Source organism: Plectrocnemia conspersa, unplaced genomic scaffold, assembly GCF_051122295.1.
Source record: "Plectrocnemia conspersa isolate PC_06_02 unplaced genomic scaffold, ASM5112229v1 ptg000011l, whole genome shotgun sequence".
NCBI classification, from domain to species: Eukaryota; Metazoa; Arthropoda; class Insecta; order Trichoptera; family Polycentropodidae; genus Plectrocnemia; species Plectrocnemia conspersa.
Window position 1 is genome coordinate 15,929,115 of NW_028277175.1, and position 20,391 is coordinate 15,949,505.

Consider the following 20,391-nt stretch of genomic DNA (forward strand, 5'->3'; position numbering starts at 1 on the left):
TAAATGTTATTTTATCATCATATATTAATATTAAAACATTTCTAAAATTTAGATACAGAACAGTTTTAACAATAATTGAATCGTTTTTAAGAAAAATGTATTATAATAATCCTTGCTCTCAAATCTTTTAGACTAGATTTCTCACTCACCCTAATTATTTTGACTCTTTCAACCTTGAAATGGACATTAAAACAATTTGACAGATTCACTACAAAAAAATATTTAAATGCATTAATATCGTTAATCAAGTTTGTCCGATGAAAGAATTAGATAAATAGATTAATTTAAATTCACACAAAACTCTCGCAAACATAATAAAAACGAAAAATATTACAATATTATGTTAAATAATTAATTAATAAAATATTGGACCACTTCACTAAGTGTACATTAAACGTCTAGGTTCTCAGAGCGTTGATTAACACCAATAGGAACAGTAAACCTAATTTATTTATAATTTCAACAATGCACTGGAGAACTCATCTCTGCGATGCTGAGACTCGGAGGCGGCGGTCTTTCGGGAAGTTGTTCGATAGGATTATCATCTGTAGATACAAATCAAAATCAATTTTCTATAACAACTACATCTAATTTGATTTTTTAATTTACCTCAGTAATATTAATAATCAAATAATATATACCTATATCACTGTAATGTTGTATTGATACTCCATCAGCAGCTCCTCTATCGGATGACATAGATGTGAAATCGGGACTAACTGGTGAACTTGGCGGTGAAACTTTTTCATCGTCTATTGATTGAACTGTTCCTTTGTATTCGTATTGCAGCCATTGTGGTACCTTAATTATATTATTAAAAAACTTAATTTTCAATGTAAATGTATGTATACTGTAACATTTTATATTACAGTTCTTTAAGTTGGTTCTTATGTTTAACTGTCTCACTAAAGACTAGCGAATGGAATACAGGCGGCCCTCGACTTTCGCACATTTTTAAAAATTTAATTTTTAAAACATTTTTCTCGATAATTATTCATGGGGTGTTCATTATTCTGATCAATGCTCCAGTGATAATGCACAAACAGTTTGTTTTATGGAACAATTATTTACACATTGCTCATTTAAATTATCTTCTATATTTTTGTACACCTTATTTTTACTTTATGCCTAAGTTTGCATGATGTGTTAATTTAATTAATTTTTTTACTCAGTATGTTTGTTAATGTGATTAAGGGATGGCAAATACAGAGACTACTGAGGAATTTGTCATTCATTAAAATTGTGCAACGAAACACGGCTGTGAATACGTTGCATGTGATTGAGGCAACACTCCTGAATGGCAAATGTATTTATTCGCCACAAGAATAAATAAGTGGCAGAGACAGCCGTATAATAAGATTTCAGTTGAGAGCTGAATGCTTCTTTCATGTTTAATTTTATGCTACAGGTAAAGCATCTAAAATACCTATATGTGCCGAAGAAAGCTAGTGTAATAATTTTGCTTCAAAAAATCTTACAGTTAATATTGTATGTTGAAGTCCACGACGATCCCGTTCAACTTTCAAATGTGGCGATAGTGGATGTGGAATTCTTTCACGACCAGCAAGGTTAGCTAAATAACCTGCTGCTTGAATGCGAGCACCTTCTAAGTATGTTAATACAGATCTCATCTAGAAGTTAAATAACAGTTTTTAATAAAAAAATAACCGCATTTTAATATCAATAGTCCATAAATTCATGTATCATTTTGAGATTTTTTTACTTTTCACATAATCAAGGTATTAGATTCGTCAAAAAGTGTACAAGTTGTAATTTGTATAAAGTCGTGGGTAAAACATAGCGCTTATTGTTAATTTCTAGTCTAATATCTAGTAGTGGACGAAAACACGAAAGCACTGTTAATCATAGTTAAGAATAGGTGTAATGAACACGCACAATATGACTTTAATTTTTAATTTACATACTTGATTTACCAAAAACAAATATTTGATCACATTGCATGAAAAAGTTCTTTTACCAACGAAGATGTTGCAAGTTGAAGGAAGACACTAGATACCAGATTGGAAAATAAAGGTTACAAAGTTCTATGATTACAATTGCACTGATCTGATTATGAAGTTATAGAAATCTAATTTAGAATTGAAAACTATACTATTTTACCAAACCTATTTTTCTTTTGAAATTTAAAACAAATGTGGTATAAAGACATGCAAATTTATGGATATGATTTTTATAAATTTATTTACATGATACAATTTTTCAGATACATTCTGCTGCGAATCGGTACCAAAGTTAGTCGTCGTTGTAATGGCAAGAGATAATTTCTCCAACGCTTGCTTGGATTTGCGTTCACGCTCCATGTCAGTCTTGATCAATTGCAATATTTTCAATAGTGCCTAATGTTATTATAATGAGACATTAATAAAATAATCCATTATTTATATATATTTTAATCAATAACATACTTGTCTACGTCGTTCCTTATTCATCGCCAGCGTTGTATGCTGACAATAAAAATCTGGAAGATGCATAGAAGGCGGAGGTTGTGTCAATAACACTTTAAACCTCTGCTTTTCACTGCAGAGAATAGATTCAAAATATTCTTCCGACTTCAACGCTTCGTCATAGGACTGCGCCTAAAATAAAAACATAATCTAAAGTCGAACGCAAACATTCTTATCAATTAGCACAAAACCATAAAAGTACCTCTCCTAAAGTTGTTGTTAAATTGATATATTTTTTCAAAGCATATTTTACACTATTACACCTATCGTCTTCTAGTCTCAGCAACGTTTCGGAACATTTTTTTACAGTAGTCTCACATTCGACTCTGAAAAATATATATTTCAATAATAAATCTCAGTTTTTAAACACGATTTAATATAAAACACACCTTGCTCTTTCAGCTCTCAAACATGCCATATAATATTCAACGTCAGATTTGATTGCCGCTTCCTCGGATTTGACTTTTTTTCTTCTGAGATCAGCCTCTTGAGTCGTAGTAGCTCCAACTTGCAAACTAAAATTGATGTAAAAGAACAATATGATATAAAAAATATAATTTTATTAATATGTATTATATACGTATGTACACACATAGTATCTTGAATCCGTTCATTAAATCTAGCAGAAGCATGTGATAGTTTTTTGTTTCTAGCTTCGCTTGTTCTTAACTCTGTGAGCCTACGACTAGTGACCCCAACGTCTCTTTCGACCTAGCGTATAAAATTATTGATTTAGCATATAATGTTTAATGGTATATTATTACAAACAAATACCTGTTTTCGAACAGTATCTCTCGTGGCTACTAAACGCTGCAAATGCCTAACAACTTCTTCTATCAGCTGATTGGAAAATTCTCTGTAATAATATTATTAAAAAATATTTGTACATTTAGTATTTTATTTTGATTATTATAATAATAAACCGGTGCATTTGTGCTCTTCTATCCATATCTATTGCGGTTCTTCTAAAAGTTAACGATGCAATGTTATTGCCTTTAGAAGCTCTTCTAGATCTGGCACTGATTCGAAGCATGGTAGATGAGTATTGCCGTTCAGCTTCGGCTCTGAAATCATAATTAAAATCAATAATTTAAGAAAGAATTAAATAGATGAGTTGTTAACAGAAACTTAATCAATAAACTATTCAAGTTTAGTTATGTTTCTTTCTAATAATCACATTAATGACCTGATTAAATAATGCAATTGGTGGCTCTTGAGAAGTGATTCTATTGTAATTCTATTGTTAACGATGACACCATAAAAAAATAAATGCATAAATATACCACTGAAATAAGTCGGTGAATAAGTTAGAATCCCATATGTACCCCAATTTTTAATATTTATCGTTTCTGGGAGATCAGAATTAGTGACTACAATATAATTATAATTCTGATGGATCATTACAGATTTGGTTTGTCTACATTTTCCCAATTTAAAAAATCGAGCTAGATCGTGCATACTGACATCTATTGATTGTATGCTGTAATAATAGTTTATTATTAATACAAAATATATGTCGCTGAGTTACAGACTTTGATTTCAGTCTGGTACTCACTACCTACTTGGTAGTTGTTGATTGTGTTTACCATGTTATAACGCATTGGGCTAACGCGTGTCATGTTACAATGAATATTTATAATAAATTATTAAACAAAAATTAACTTCAAAATACAATTATAAACTCATTAACACCTTAATAACATCCCTCATTTGAACATTTAAACTCAGGTATCAGTAATGTATCAGCGTTTTAAAATTGTATATAATATACTATGTTTTTAAAAATAAATTACTCGAATGTGTAATTTTTGTAGCTTTAACTGTGTGGGGGTATATTTATTTATTTATTGTGACCAAAACTAGGCGGTACTCTGACGTGGCGGCGAAGGAGGGCAACATAGTGCTTTGGCGGATCTCGACGGGAAAACTACGACTGACGGCGCCTCGTCCATTGATCTCTATTATTATATTCCAACATGTAACTAAGCTATACTTTACTAAATAATACTGTAATAGTCTAATTGCCACCCGTCACCATCCGTCTGCTGGCTGCGACGGCGACAGAAAAATGCATGACATTTAATGAAATAATATGAATCTTAATGAAATGGAAATATTAAAAAAAACAACCACACTTTTGCCCTCCCATGGAAAAAGCTGAAATTACTTCCCTGAAAAGATAAATAGCTAACAACAAGATCAGTTTTTTTCAATCAAAACGATGAAGTTAAGAAATTTTCATCTCGAAAATAGTCGAATCTTGCCAGACGTATGGCCTAATATATGTAAAGTTCGTCGCCGCGGTGTCATTGTCCACAAATAGTCGACGTCTAGGATATTTTTGATACGGAAGTCTGTTTCGCCATATGCATCTTAGATCACGCGCGTCATAACACGTGCATTTTCCTCCATGTAGTGCTAATTGCTCCATATACACGTAGCGGTCTGAGAAAATTAGAAGAGGATGAATCCAACACGCGAAATTGCCGCTAAACAGTTAGACACACATGTTAAACGAGCAATGCTATGTCAAGATCATGGCGTAACGGAAATCTGCCATTTGTCGCTGATGTATTTTTGATAGATTGCGACAAGACAAACGTGTCACATTCGCAAATTGTGCAGTTCAAGATTCGCTACGAGAAGATTACAGTTATCGTGTTAGATTCGCATTTTTAATATAGCAGTTTAAACGCTGGTGATAAAATGTTTATATTCTTTGATTTTTAATGGGATTTCCCTTTTTTACTTTATGAAGCTTTCAATATATTAAACTCGTTTTTAATCATCTGAAATAGATAGAATCAGTCTGAGAAGAGAAATCTGAATCAATAATAATAAAATCGATACGTTATGAAACGGTATGTGAACTTGATATAATTTACTCTCATTTTATTTATATTTAATAATATAAAAAATAAATAAATTTAAGCTTAAATTAATGATATTACATTAAGTTTTAGAATCAAATTTATAAATTGTTATGTAAATAATAATTTAAAAAAATCTCTATTATGAACTAATAGCAAGGTTCATTAGTAAATTTCACAAGTAATAATATCCAAAACATATCTTTTGAGACAATAAAAATTGATTTATATGCAATAAGTAATATGCTTATGTGAAGGTTGCATATTACTTATTACATATTAAGCTTCTGTTGTCTTACGCGCTTGCATCAGTTTTCAATAGATATGTTCTGGATATTTACAAATGAATCTTGTTCATAGTGGATTTCTTTTATTAAATTAATATAGAAATCCTAATTTACAATTTTATTTCTAAAAATTGAGGTATTCTTATTAATTTGAGTTCTATATATTTGCGAGAAATATAATATAATATTTACAAGATTTATTCCATCACATTTTGTGGCATAATAAACTATACTATAGAACTATATTTTTTTATTTTGTATTCCAACAGTTAAAGGTCGAAATACTTAACTAATGTTACGCAAACCGGTTGTAGACTCTTTGAAATCGCTTAAAATATAACACTACTATCTACTTATTGACATATTAATAAAATAAAATGTATATTAATTCACCTTTGTTGCAATATGTTGATCAACTCTTTCAAAGCAGAAGTTCCTTCCTTCACGACTGACTTTAGCTCGACAAAACCTCCTCGATCCTAAAAAACATAAACACTATTAATCACTATACTAATAACAAGCACTTCTCAGAATATTTTTCCATCGTCGATTCGCTCATTTTCATTCAATAACTAACAGATTGCGTCACATAATCTGCGCCGTGCGTGATGGTTAAACATAGCCATAGTGCAGGTTTTTTTTAATACAATCATTATATTATTACAATGAGCATAAAAAAACACATACACTTTTGCTGATTAAAAATGCATTATAGAAGAGCGTTCCCACAATTTTTCCTTTCGAATCGAAGAGGCCCACTGATCTAAATTGCTCGGCGATAAACGTTAGAAAGTGTTCAAAAATTTGATACACATCCGTTATTATCAAATCGATTCTGGATCTAGAAATTCATTCGGAACACAATTGAAACGTAAAGTGCGTGATGTTTAGATAAGAATGAGACTAAAACGTTCGTCGGTTAAATCTAACGATGAAAGTCGACGATGAACGAAACCGTAAGTAATAACTTAATGAAACAATCGAATTTCTAAATAAATCGATTGGTATTGGTAGAACGACTTGAACAGAACGAAAGCGCACGATAAGATGGAAGACATGTATGAAGGAAAGTCGAAGAAGATACTCTCAGACATTGAAAGTGTATCATTAACGTGATAAGAATAATCAAATATCCTAGATTCTATACGCATACTCTACCATTCGAATCATTTATGTGATGTAAATGTGTATAGTACAAGCGTTATAAAAAATATGGTTTTTGTTATATTTTTTTTTCATAATTTAATTAGCATTGTTTTCGTAAGAGTAATTATTTTATTTAAGAAACTGTTCACGCGATTGTTACAAATTATGTTATAAATGTTTAAATCAGTTCGTTTTATTTATATAATATTATTACAGTTAGGTAATATTCGTATGTTACAGTGAATGTGTATTTTTCTGTGAAATTATATTTTAATTAGTAGAAATATAATTTCGTAAACTAGACAAGTGAAAATTAATCAAAAAAATAATTTAAGATTTCACTGATCGATATCAGTGGAACCCAAAGCCGGCCATAGGGGCAAGCTGTACAAGCGGTCACCTAGGGAACCAGCTCCAAAGGGACACCAAAAATCCAAAATAAATGCGTAATATTTCCTTCGAACAAATTCAAATAATGTTACTAAACAAATCTAAAATTTATTGGCATCTAATTATTTTACATATCTAATTATTAGTGGTCTTTGATCGTGTTCACGATCAAAGACCACTAATACTAATAATTAGATAACAGCTAAGATAATTTCGTATAGCTTTCGAGAACATGTCAATTTCACTGTGGTTCTAAATTTTACTAATGTTTTTTTTAGTGATATTTTTATTAATGTTTAAAACTAGAAAATATATTTTAATAACTTTTTTATATATTCTAATAAGTTATTTATAAAAAAATATTATATATATGTATGTATATAAATATTTTAAAAAGGGATTGCACTGAAATGTAATGGTATTTGGTCAAGTCTATAGTTTTAATTTTAATAGGCACCAGTAAAATTATTTTGATTTAAAATTTTCATATACCCAGTATTAAAAATGTGAAAAATAGATTTTTTAAATATAATTATTAGTTCTACAATAAAGATGAATTTTTAAAAAACTTATTTAGATGTTTAGTTATTATATTACATGAATTGTAAATGAACTATTAATATAAAAATAAAAAAGCGATACTAAACTCGTGATAGTTTCAATACCATTCAGTGTTGCCATTAGCTACAAAAAAAATCAATTGCGCACATCCGGCGTCTCTTTGATGCTTTTAAAATCATTACCGCAATTACGATATGACGCTCATCGATTCGACCTGATCACTTTCGTTCTCGTCGCCGATTTAAGTCACACGAGCGAATCAGAAGAATCACTCTCTCCAGAGGCTGTTCGCATCCGAGTGAAAATGGCGCTCGGTCTTCGTTCGAGTTTCGTTTTTTGATTTATCACGGGTATTGTTGGGCTGAAAATTATGCGCGCATAACGAAATTCACACGATTATTCCGCGTGTGCGTGGATTCGAAGCGTAAAACGATTCGAAAATTCCCTGCAGGGCTACCAACCACAAGTATAATTATGCTATCCTTTTATGATACATTTTTAATTTTTTAATTAAAATTATTCTAATATATAACGAGCGCAAAAAAGAAACTAAAATATTAAAATAGCATAAAAACATTATATAATGATTTGTGTGTTAAATGACAACCGTAAAAACATTGTCAAATATTATAATGTGACCTTGAACGGTGCATAAATATATATTCATCACTTTTTTCCGTCTGTTTGTTTGGTTTTTATAATACATAAAAAAGTGAAGTGCACATTTGATTTATTATAAATTTATTATTTACTAAAACAATGTCTCCCATTTAGAAGTTTACCTATTTGTGATTATGGTTATTAGTTACCCTTATTCCAAAAAGTAAATAAATTAAATTTAAATTACTAAATGATTTTATTTTATTTATATGTATTATTTTTCTCTTCCTAGCATATTAAAGCTTTTTCGAGTAATTCGATTTTAAGACATAAATGTCAGGTAACATGTGTACTCTTGGTTTAGGACAGTGGTCGGCAAACTTATTAGCCAAAGAGCCAAATATGTACATTACAACGATTAAAAAAAATTGAGAGCCAAATCTATTTACTAATTTAGCAAACCTTTATTATAATTTTGCAAATCAACACTAAGACGTTCGAATTTAGAGCTCCGTATTTCCTTGTGTTTTTAAATCTGGTGCGAATGCCCGTGGATATTTGAGCCAAAGCCACACTTAAGGGGCCAAAGAGCCGCATGCGGCTCCGGAGCCGCACTTTGCCGACCTCTGGATTAGGGTCTTCGTGCGTTTATTTTTAAAAAAATCTAAAATGGGACATACTATAAAACTATATAAGCTATTTTATTAGTTAAATATACGAGCATGATATTCTACATACAAATGTCATAATTATAATTTGATTACTTGATTGTACACTAATTAGCATACTCAAATGAATGGCAGTTGTAAAAAGAACAATTAAGAACCACAACGTCAACAATGAAATATCAATAATGTTGCAATTTCGTCGGTGTTTGTATATATGTAGTTTTCGACAAAACCTCAATAAAACATCTGATAAAAAGCGCAAACTCGAGGTCAGAATGGGACACGGAAACATTTCGAGTTATGAAAGTTTTCACCTCATATTTAAAACGTTCATTGTTCAAATACAAAAACAATGATATCATAACAGTTTCAATCTCTTCTTTGAGAATAATTCTCGTAACGTTTCATAAAAACGAACAGCACAATAACGAGGTTTTTGGTATGAATTTCGGATGTTTTCACACTCGAAGGTCAATCATGATTAGATCAAATCTAAGCCAATACATGTCATTTAAAAAAGCATAATAAAAATAGATATGTACAATACATATAAATATATACTGTAACAATTGTTTCAACCTACATATTTACTGTTTATTTTATGTACTTAGTGGATAGTTAGTACAAGTTTTTATTTTATGTACAAAACTTATGCTTTTTAAATAAATCGTGTTTTACAAAACACAATGCGGCTATTGTGGTTAGTTGATAAAGATAACGTGATTTTCTTCACGAACGTAACAGGTCAAACTCATACACGAGTTGTTGGCTTTAGGTTTCATTAATAAATATATGCTATACGTTAATGTTACAATTAACAATATTATTATAGTAATTGAAAAGACCTTTAAATAATAATAAACAAAGAAAATATAGTGGTTATTTATTATATCGATAGTAAATGATCACTATAATCACGTAATTCAACCTTTAGACCGAACTATGTCGGATTATTTTTTTACAAGTTTCATTATTTGAAGTTAATTGGTGTCACTAAAGGTCATGAAAAACCCACTCTAGTGGGCATTTTTCCTGTCTTATTTAAAATTAAAATATTTTTTATATATATATTCAAGTATAAGACATTGATCACATTTGATCATCACAGTATACTGCAGTGAGCGATGTACTGTGAAAATAATCTTGGTGTTCATATTTACATATGTTTTGCTTCCTGATCTAATTTTGAAAGGTTGCGAAATCAGTCTCGCTGTTCTCGAACGCGTATTTTGATTCTTAAGACATCGTCATTTTATGTTCTTTGAAAATGCACAAAAGTCATTCCCATCCATAAAAAGGATGATAAATTGCGGATCAAGAACTATGGATCAGTCGAAGTGTAAAATAATTTTCCGTAAATATGTCTCCAGTCACTCTCTGTAAGTTTTTTGGACCAACAGCATCATTTTTGTCCCGCCCGTTCCTCACACTAACCCGTCTTTCACCAAAACATTGAGAATATCTCTTGTAAGTATTAACTACAAGACTTTCAGTCTGGTAGTTAATACTTACTTGGTGATATTCATTATTTCAGATTGACTTACCCAGTTGGTAGAGATTTACCTCATTGTAACTTATTGGGCTTACGCTTGTCAGGTTATAACGGAAAATTTAAAAATTAACAAATTAAATTAAAAAACAAACGGTTTTTTATTTTTTTAAATAGCAATTTTTTACTTTACTGGCAAACGTCGATAAAGAGACACCTATTCACATTCCTTACTTTTACAAGGCTTATGAATATTATTATGCTAAAATCAAAGTATATTTGGGTATTGGAAATATCACTAAACCGTATCATATATGGCAACCCCCAAAATTCTCTCGTAATGTTCTCGATGTTTCCATATTTTACAAATACATTTTGCAATGACATGAAATATAGGCAATTTGCATGTATATATGTATGTATGTATATTCTACGTATCCTTGGCGAATCGCGATTTCATAAATGGCCGCAACACATTATCGCGTTTGTCGTTCGTTATCATTATCAGTATTGCCAACATTAAAAAATCTGCCGCAACCGATGTACATACGTAGCAATGGCGTAGAAAATGCTAGCGAAATGTAGTAAATTCTACAACCAGCGACCGTCAATTTCGCGCATCGGTGCTTCCCAAACGTTTCAATCGACAGGCGTATTCCGATTTGGAGGAGCACTGATTGTTCTTTCTCACATTCGATAACATCCGTCGCGGCCGCTATTATCGAAGCTCGTCCGTTCGATTGTTTCCGTTCGATTTCCACCGTTTTTCGTCATAACAAGCTACGAGATGAAAAAAACAACACACGGCGATTGTGTTGCGTATCTATTTGTTCGTTTCGATTGTGATTGTCGAGGATTGGCCAGATAGCGTTTCGACTTTCATCCGGTGCGCGAAACAATGGCGGGCCTTTTGCATTCATCGATTCGATTTTTTAATTATTGCTATAGACATGGCGATTAGGAAGCGTATATTGGAACGCCAAACGTTACTAAAACGACGTGCTAATAGTTATGCTAATTTTTAGCTGTCATTAGTCGTATGCATAATAGTACTCGTGCGAATTAACCTTGCTCAATAACAATTTTCAATGTCTAAAATAATTGCACTACAAAAGAAACTTAGCATCACTGTACTACAATATTTTATAAGAAAAGAAATGTATAACAAAGCCACTATTCGATAAAAGCAATCTATCTCAAAAAATACAAAGAACGTAACAATAAATTAATCATAAATGAAGGTAACACCTAGTTTGAGTTTTTTATAATTTTGCGGTTGTTTTACATTGCAAATCATAAATAATAATATTTACATAAATAACGAGTAAATCAACAAGTTTATGTTGATTTTAGTAATATTACTTAAAAGTAATATATGAGCTAACCTCACTTAGTTACACTTCACAACGTTTTTATTTTAATAAAACATAACTAATAATGCAACTATTACGCTTACCAGACAACTAAACACATGACAATTGCACACTATGAAAAATGAACACACCGACAATGAACACAAATCGCAAAAAAAGTTTAAAATGGTATAAATAAAATAAGTTATAAAGCATTCATTTGGATCATTTAACCATGAAGAGATTTTTTTTTATTATATTATAATCAATTGATAAAACTTATTTATATATGTGCCTAAATAATTTAAATGTTTGTGACAATGGAAAAACAAATACGATATTAACATAAAAAAAAGTGTTTGCTGTGGGGATCATAACACATACAAATTGAGCACAATGTTAACATAAAATTAACCAGTAATCATTTTATGAGTACGAATAAATTAATAAAAAAATATATATTACTCTATATTAATAAAAAAAAATGCTACATTACTCTTATATGCCACTATCACTTTTTTTTTTTTTTTAAATCAAATTCAATAAATGCAAATAATTGGCCATTATATGTTGTTCCTATTTTTATGTACAGTAGATCCCCCAATAACACGGTTGAATCTGTGGTGATATATCATTCGATATATAATTCGATTATAAAATTTGTTTTTTTTTCTATGTATAAAAATATAATTTAGGATTTTTATATTTAATTATAATTAATCATTACGTATTTATGTACTAATTTGAAATGCTTCACACTGAGCTGTGGAATCTTGAACTATAAAGTTCTGCCGTTGTCCTGATCCGATATTTGTTTTCATTCACACTGCTATATGCTTAAATCCTAATATGATTATCTCCTTTCGGCGTTATATTGCCAAATAACATTTCTAAAATTATTGTAATTTATTTGACCGCACAGAAAAATGTTGATAATTTATATTTGTTTTTTTTTTAATTATTACAGATACTACTTAAAATCTATATGTATTTAATTATTTTTTAGATTGTTCTCATTACTTATATAAATGATCGTTTTATCAATGATTTGTTATGGCCAAATTTTAGTGCATTATGGCCGCATTTCTATGGCCAATCTATGTTTATCGAGTGACCATGACATAATTATAAAAAACATTAAATATGTGTTCATTTGTCACTGTGTTCAATTGTCGTGCAGGGCCGGCCCTAGGTTATTTAGCGCCCCAGGCAAAAACCAAATTTGCGCCCCCCCCTATAATAATACTTTAATAACTCATTACATGGGCGCAAAAATGTAATTCAAATTAAAGTAATTTAATATTACATATATTTTACACCATACTCTTTTTTGCGATTGTGGGTATTTAAGAATTTGTAGTTTTATTTTCGTCGCGATTTTTTACGCGTAAAATAATCTAAAGAGTACACAGTAGTGTATACAAAAAATATCAGATTATATTCTTTAACAATATTGTTTGATAATTTTAAGTGAATATTGCGCCTTTATTTGGTATCACGGCGCCCCACAAGATCTAGCGCCCCAGGCGATCGCCTGTACTGCCTGCCCCTCGGGCCGGCCCTGTTGTCGTGTGTTCAGTTGTCATCTAACCATCGATGATATAGGTGTAAATTGCATTCATAATCTATCAACGTTACAGAAATTTTTATCACTATACATACTTTATTATAGAAATCGCGAACAAAATGATTTACATATTTTCAGTATTGCTTTCAGTGACAGTGCATATCTTAAGTATTCTTGAAACGCTAATAATAATTTCATTCTCCGTTCTTGAAATATTATATGAAGGCATTTAATTTTAATGGAAAAATGGCCGTAATATTACAATTACACAATTTTCACGACATTCAGTAAATTAATAATTATGCAATACCATAATATAGCTAGACGGTTAATAGTTATACCGTTAATGAAATCCTAAATTGGCACTTATAATATTAAATACTATTTTATATAATAAATTTGCATAGAATGTCAGAATAGTAGGAGCAAAGTGGCATTAAAGTGATGTTAGCTAATTTACACTTAAGGCCATCGATGAAATGAAGATATTATGTATGTACATGCATATATTTTTAAGTGAAAAAAATTGAGAAGCGTTGCTATTTTAACAATTTATAAATCGCAAGAAAAATTCTCGGAAAATTTCTCTACTTGGATTTCACTTGTATTAGGTAAATCAAATATGTATTTTGTTTTATCATTTCTTTACCTGTTTATGATGCATTAAATAAACTTTTACAATCATACAATGACTAGTCACTCAAACGTCATCAATACATAAAACTCACATGTTTGTCATCGTCACTTTTTATATAACATAGCATCAATTATGTATTTTATATGTAGCTATTTTCCTTCAGAATTCGACAACAAAGACGTTATATCACTGACTGACAATACACGCGGACGCTGCGTGTTTATACTCTTACAGATGCGCCGTGAAATTGTCACATTATAGACCGGCGGCAGGCAGATACATCAAATTGGTCACGTATGTTGGCAAATAGCTCACCTGACTTCCCGAAGCGGAATTAGCAGCATCCATGTTTCCATCGATGGCCGGCGTGCGAGATGGCGACACCGCACCGGTGGCGGTACTGGCATCTTCCTCGCTGAACTGCAAGCAACTCTCCACATCGTTATCCACTCCATCGCACTTTATATTTAACAGCACCGGCTCGCTGATGATCATCACAGAAGGCTGAGATCTGCTCTGCCTCAGCGAGCCTCCGTGAGGAGGGTCGTTCACGTGAAACACGCCACTGTTCTCCTTCACTAGGTTCAACTTGAAGATACTATTGCACACGCTGCGACTCCTACCTCCTTTGCGATCGAAACGCATCGGACTTTCAGGCCTTTGATGCGCGACACTCGAATTGTTAAAATCTGATATATCAACGTCTTCGTAATCGCTAAAATCAGATTCGGGATAACCGTCCCCAGAAGATTTTTCAGCCTTTTGCTGGTGCACTTCTCCGTGGATCGCTTTATCTAATTTATATCGCTCAGCTTCGAACCATTCCTTAATACCGTACCACGCTTTAGAGATCCTCTTCTTGCCTTTAAAACTCTTATGATTCGAATATAAAGCTGAGAGGCGATTCTTCAGCTTGACGGCCTTATCGCTATGTGCAAACTTTGGAAATGTAAATTTGTGCCTCTTGTTATCAACGTCTTTCAAAGATACGTTGCACACTTGACTCAGATTGTCCAAGCTAGCGGAATTTTGATATCTGGCTTGACTGTCTTTGTCTGTCGCATGTAGATCGTTCAAGCTCCTGTGTTGAGTGATAAATATTGACGAAGATCTACTTCTACGGAAGGTTCCGTTCGTAGGTAGGTCGTAATTGGAGGCGTTAGCCACAGATCCGCAGCTCCCTTTCAAGGATGCCGCGCTCACGTAGAAGGTCAGCTCAGATTTATGAACAATAGTGTTGGGCGCATCAGGAGATGGAGTCTTTGCATTCATAACCTCATATTCGTTTCCCGCTTCCTCCGATTGGCATCTTTCCGATTCTTGAACATCATTTGGCGATTTGTGCACTACGTAGTGCTGGTCAGTGCTGGAGAAGAACGAAAACACTATGTCCGCGAACGGATCTTTGCAGTTATCCGCTTGGGTCTGATCCGGCGAGTTGGCGTAGTTTACGGAGCGTTCTTCGCTTCTAGATCGCTCCAACGGACGTTCACTGAGGTGCGCCACGGACGAGCTGTTCGCGTTAACTGCTTTTGGTTTTATCGCGTCCTCGTTTATAACTGCATTGTTTCGCATGGTTATGTCTTGTTTGATAACTTGCGGCCGGTGCACGACGTTCGGTAACTTCGGTATGGATAGACCCCAAAACTTGTAGTCACTATCAGTCTTTTCAAATTTTGGCATTATGAAACGTTTCATCGTTATTTAACTGAAACAATAAGAAAATCGGTTAGTACAAAATATTTCAGATGTTTTATGAAGTATTAATGCTACAGAAAAAACATAAAGTTCAAATATATGTATCATTAAGCAACATTTGCAATTTATCTAAAAAAAAATTGTTTTTATCTATTGTGTAACATTTTTTTCTCTAAATTTTTTTCAAAATAAGATTATTTATTTTTATATAAATATTGAAAAAAAAAAACACTTTTTTATAATTTAAATTTATTTTATCAGTTGATATTTATCTTTAGGATTTTTTTGACGCAGCAACAAAGTTTTAAATGTTTTAAATAGCTGCCGTTTTAAAACAGGATGGCGGATCAGGCTTAAGGTTAACGAAATTATTGATTGCCAAAAAAATGCATGTCATTTAATAAAATCTCCCGGACACGATAGATAATAAAAAATACCAGGGTTCATTTATGATTAAAGGTCAATCATTGAACCCAAGCATATCAAATGGAAAACATAAACCACCACTGAAAGTTTGTAAGTGTTGTATTAAGGATGGAAGTACGTACTATATTTCAGTTTTGACGAAGACTTATCAAATAAAAAAATCCTAAATATATACAATCTAACTAGCTTAAAAATTGTGAAAACTTGGTTCAACTGGATATAAAAATGCAAGACACGATAAGTCTCATAAGATTCTATCCCAGGCTTTTTAAGTAAGTATTAGTCATTGACTTCTGCTCTATCGTGCTGGTAATTGACATTTATATCCTTTTAGTTTTACTTAAAAAAAAAAAATTTGCGAAATTGTAGAATCGTAGTACGTGGAATATTATAAAAGTAAAGATTCTGTCGAGAAATGGGTGATTTTAATTTCCTAATTCCGCCAAGTGCGGTTCGGGTTTAGTTTATTTTGTGCAAAAACATAATCTGAAAAAATAATCGAGAATTTGTTCCTGTCTATGGCAATGACGCTATAGTGTCGGGAATTAAAACAAATCACGAAGAAAGCAGTAGGCCATTCGTTGTCACTGATGAACGATTTTTGTTTTTACTGACTCTAAATCAAAACCTCATTCCTAGGCTCAAAATACATTAGACTCATAAATGTGTTATGGATAAGTTTCAAAATAATATGATTTTGAAATATTGCATCGATATCTCTTGTATATAAGTACATATAAACATGTACATCATTGTAAAAAATAGCATTAAAAAGCATTGAAACTAAAATCGATTGAATTAAAACACAGTTATGTGTAATCTTGAATGCATTTGATAATACGCACATTGCGCACGAGATTAAAATCAATTACGTTCAATTAAATCATTTAAACGACTGCAAGAGTTCAACGATTTTCCTAGATCAAACTCAAAAGTATATACATATATGGGTGGGCGCAGGGCTGCCAGTATACAAAATATGAGCGCAGGCTCATTGCGCAACGCGGCCTAAAATTGGCCATAAGACGTGCAAATATTGAACGTAAACATCAGGTCAATTATTACCTCGCAAATTCTATTCACATGTGTCATTCGATATGTGTGAATTTCTTGATCATGCACCGTTCCAGTCATTCGATCGCCGGTATTAAATATTGCGATGCGGTAATAGCGAGACGTAATCCAATTACAAATGAGATTATGAAGCTTTATAACTAAAAATATTTAGCGTCCATCGATACGCGTATAATACAAGTATCTCTAATCAAACAGGAGTGTTTGCACTCGATATAGAACGTCCAAACAATTGGATGCATTGGGAGAGTTGCCAAGAGACGTATATTTGTTTAACGTTTGTTCAAAATGATAAAGTACGTTCGGATGATTATAATTCAAATATTTACATTTGATGTTTTACATAGCGTCATAGCATAAGAGTAAGATAATGTTTCTAATAAAAACGTTGAAGGTGATCATATTATGTGAATGCCAAAAAAGTTTAGTTCAGACTTCGGCTCGAGGTGTTTTATAATCATATTTAATTATTAATGCGTTCGGAGTACATTTGCAATTAAAATATATGCGTCTACCCACGAGCCTTCGATCTGTCATGATAAAAAACAGAACTCCTGCTTTGCCAAGAAAAAAAGTATCGATAACCCGTTAATTGATTGCCAACAACTTTTATCGATTCAGTGAAAGGCTTATTATAATAAACTTTTATTTTGAATAAAACAGGTTGTACACCATAACACGATACGTGTTTTTAAAAAATATATAAAAAAATTAAATACATAGGTATGTCAGAAGAGCACTTAGGTACAATGTCAACAATGCTGAAAAGTAAGCAATGTATCATTATATTTAAATTATAATCTAAATTAAAAAAAAATCGTTTATTTAAGACATGTTAACTGACATTTTGGTCAAAAATGAGTTATAAAATCCACTACTCTAAATTTTAACTTTTTCAATGGAATACAATCAAATAGATTGAAAAAAATTATCATAAATAAATTTAGTATATGGAAAAAAATAGGTTGGAAATTAAACTATTTACATTCAATTTTATTTATCGAAAAATATTATAAAATAATTTGTGAGCATGTTATAATTAAATGTGTTCTTTAAAATTGTATAATTGAAAGATGGACATAATAGAACGATTTGAAAAAGTTGAATCAATATATACATTAAATCAGTTAACATGTTCTTGATTCAAGGATCTTTCATGTCTCTTTCTTAGAAAAACGAACTAGTAGCAGAAAATTAAATAAGTATATACATATATGAATATCCACTAGATATCTCACGAATTTTTAATAAAATATGGTTGTCGCTGTTGATAACTGCTTGCAATCTTCCCCTCCATTTTAAAATCGTGTTACAAATCAAAACGTAAGGTAGCTCTTTCCGAATGTTTATGATATTTTCGCCCCATCCCCTTTGTAGTTAAATATGTATTTGAACAAATTTAATTTGTAATAAAGAAAATATATTTATAATCATATTTCAAATGATAGCTGACTATTTCATTGTGTTAGCAGGAGTTCTATTTGACGATTTTGATCTTTAATTTTTGGTAACATGGTATAGGTGGAAGGTCAGCCAATTCAACTAATTTGAAATGACCAAACCTATACACCGTAGCCATTCAGAAAACATTAACCGCAGCAATACTGACTGAACATATTTATTTACTTCAATGATAAAAAAAATTAAATATGATAATTGATTTTTTATGCATGGCTAATAAAAATGCTTTTTGGATCAACATATGTACATATATTTTTTAATTAGATTTTGACAGATCAATATTATTTTTATATTTTTGTCAAAGCATTTGTATTTCTGTGTATAAATCATATTATAATGCACACAATCAGGTACTGATACTATTTAGAAACACGCGGAGATTAATATCTGTCAGCACGCCAGGATCGTTAAGAATAGTTTATATAAATAGCAAATGAAAGCAGGACGGATCTTAATTAAAACGAAATATAAACAATACTAAATGCCATTAGCTAAAATCTAATTATTAATTTCACATAATTATATACAATTGTATTCAATTGCAATGTAACAAAACGTTGAAATTTATAAGGTAAAGTTAGAATTTTTGTATTGTTATTTTTTCAGATCGTTACATCAAAACTGTAATTTTCAGACACTGATAATTATTTTAATAAATCCACTGTTGGTTACACGCACTTATAATGATGACATTGATGAAGTTGAGGAGTTTTTATGATTTTTTCAAAAACGTTCGCGGGCCGCGGCGAATGCGGCCCGCGGCGTCGCGGCGCTACTGCAACTGCTCTCAGGCGTCGACTAAACATAGTTAAACTATAATACCCCACCTAGAGGCCGTGTGTTGTGCTATGCGTGCCCACAGACTTTTTGTTCTTCATCTGCATTTTATTTATAAAACTCGATCTCTGTGGCGGTTGTCACACGCGAACGGCATCCGCGTCTCAGTGGACGTTTCCAATAAAAAGAATCAACCACATGCGTAGTCATTTACATAAAAAAGACGTACCATCTTGGGAAGATTCTTCACCGAAAAGATCCTAAGCGGAAACTCTGACGCAAATAGTGTCGAAGTGGTTCTTTTCTGTTCATGTTTTTAAAAAATATGCAAAAAATGTTCTACGTTGCCCCACAGTTTGCGTAATGCGTGTTGTAAATCTGACCGTTCGATACTCTAAATTCTGAAAGTTTAAAACGCAAATCAAATAACAGCTTCCTGCCAGAACAACGCTCGGCAATTCAGGAATGAGCATTTCAATCACGTCGTGAAAGTGACGATTTCTCCCGATTGGCGCAATAATGCATTAATGGTAGCATCAATCAGAGAGCGACGTTTGTATAGAACAAAAATTAAAAAAATACTATAACACCCGAAGAATGATTGATAAAATGTATTTTCTTTGAATAGAAAACAATTTGAATATGTGTATAATTTTCATAAGTAAATACAATAAGTATGCAAAATTTTAGTTTCCTATATGAAAAGGTGTGAAAGTATATAGATAATTAACATACATACAACGTGTGCTTTTATATATGATATACTTGTGATAGCGCTGTATAACTGTTGTATCATTGTATTTTGTTCATCTGGAATGCATTCCGAAGGTTCTAGGAAGAAGAGTCGGTAGAAGAGAATCCAACAGATTGTATTTCGAAGAGCTCAGAAATTGGTTGCATATATTGCTCATGTTGAATAATTA

The 20,391-nt window shown here is 31.7% G+C and overlaps 1 protein-coding gene across 1 annotated transcript; it reads right to left on the minus strand.

Moving 5' to 3' along the window:
* Positions 1-4: 4 nt before the first annotated feature.
* Nost (Nostrin) lies at positions 5-19,491 on the minus strand. Its single transcript, XM_088196744.1, has 13 exons — positions 19,370-19,491; positions 14,348-15,740; positions 6,016-6,101; positions 3,389-3,529; positions 3,240-3,321; positions 3,058-3,176; positions 2,855-2,980; positions 2,668-2,791; positions 2,427-2,597; positions 2,208-2,357; positions 1,479-1,631; positions 642-801; positions 5-545 (listed from the first exon to the last, which is right to left on the minus strand). The coding sequence occupies exons 2-13, from the start codon at positions 15,728-15,730 to the stop codon at positions 460-462; spliced, it is 2,781 nt and encodes a 926-aa protein (XP_088052870.1). The 5' UTR covers positions 15,731-15,740; positions 19,370-19,491; the 3' UTR covers positions 5-459.
* Positions 19,492-20,391: the final 900 nt, after the last annotated feature.

Bases quoted from the DNA above. Each gene is read 5' to 3' on its own strand.
- Nost (XM_088196744.1), bottom strand. From the start codon at position 15,730: ATGAAACGTTTCATAATGCCAAAATTTGAAAAGACTGATAGTGACTAC. The intron at 6,102-14,347 runs GTGAGCTATTTG...TATGTTTTTTAG, and splicing joins ATTCCGCTTCGGGAAGTCAG to GATCGAGGAGGTTTTGTCGA. The intron at 802-1,478 runs GTAAGATTTTTT...AATATAATTAAG, and splicing joins TTCAACATACAATATTAACT to GTACCACAATGGCTGCAATA.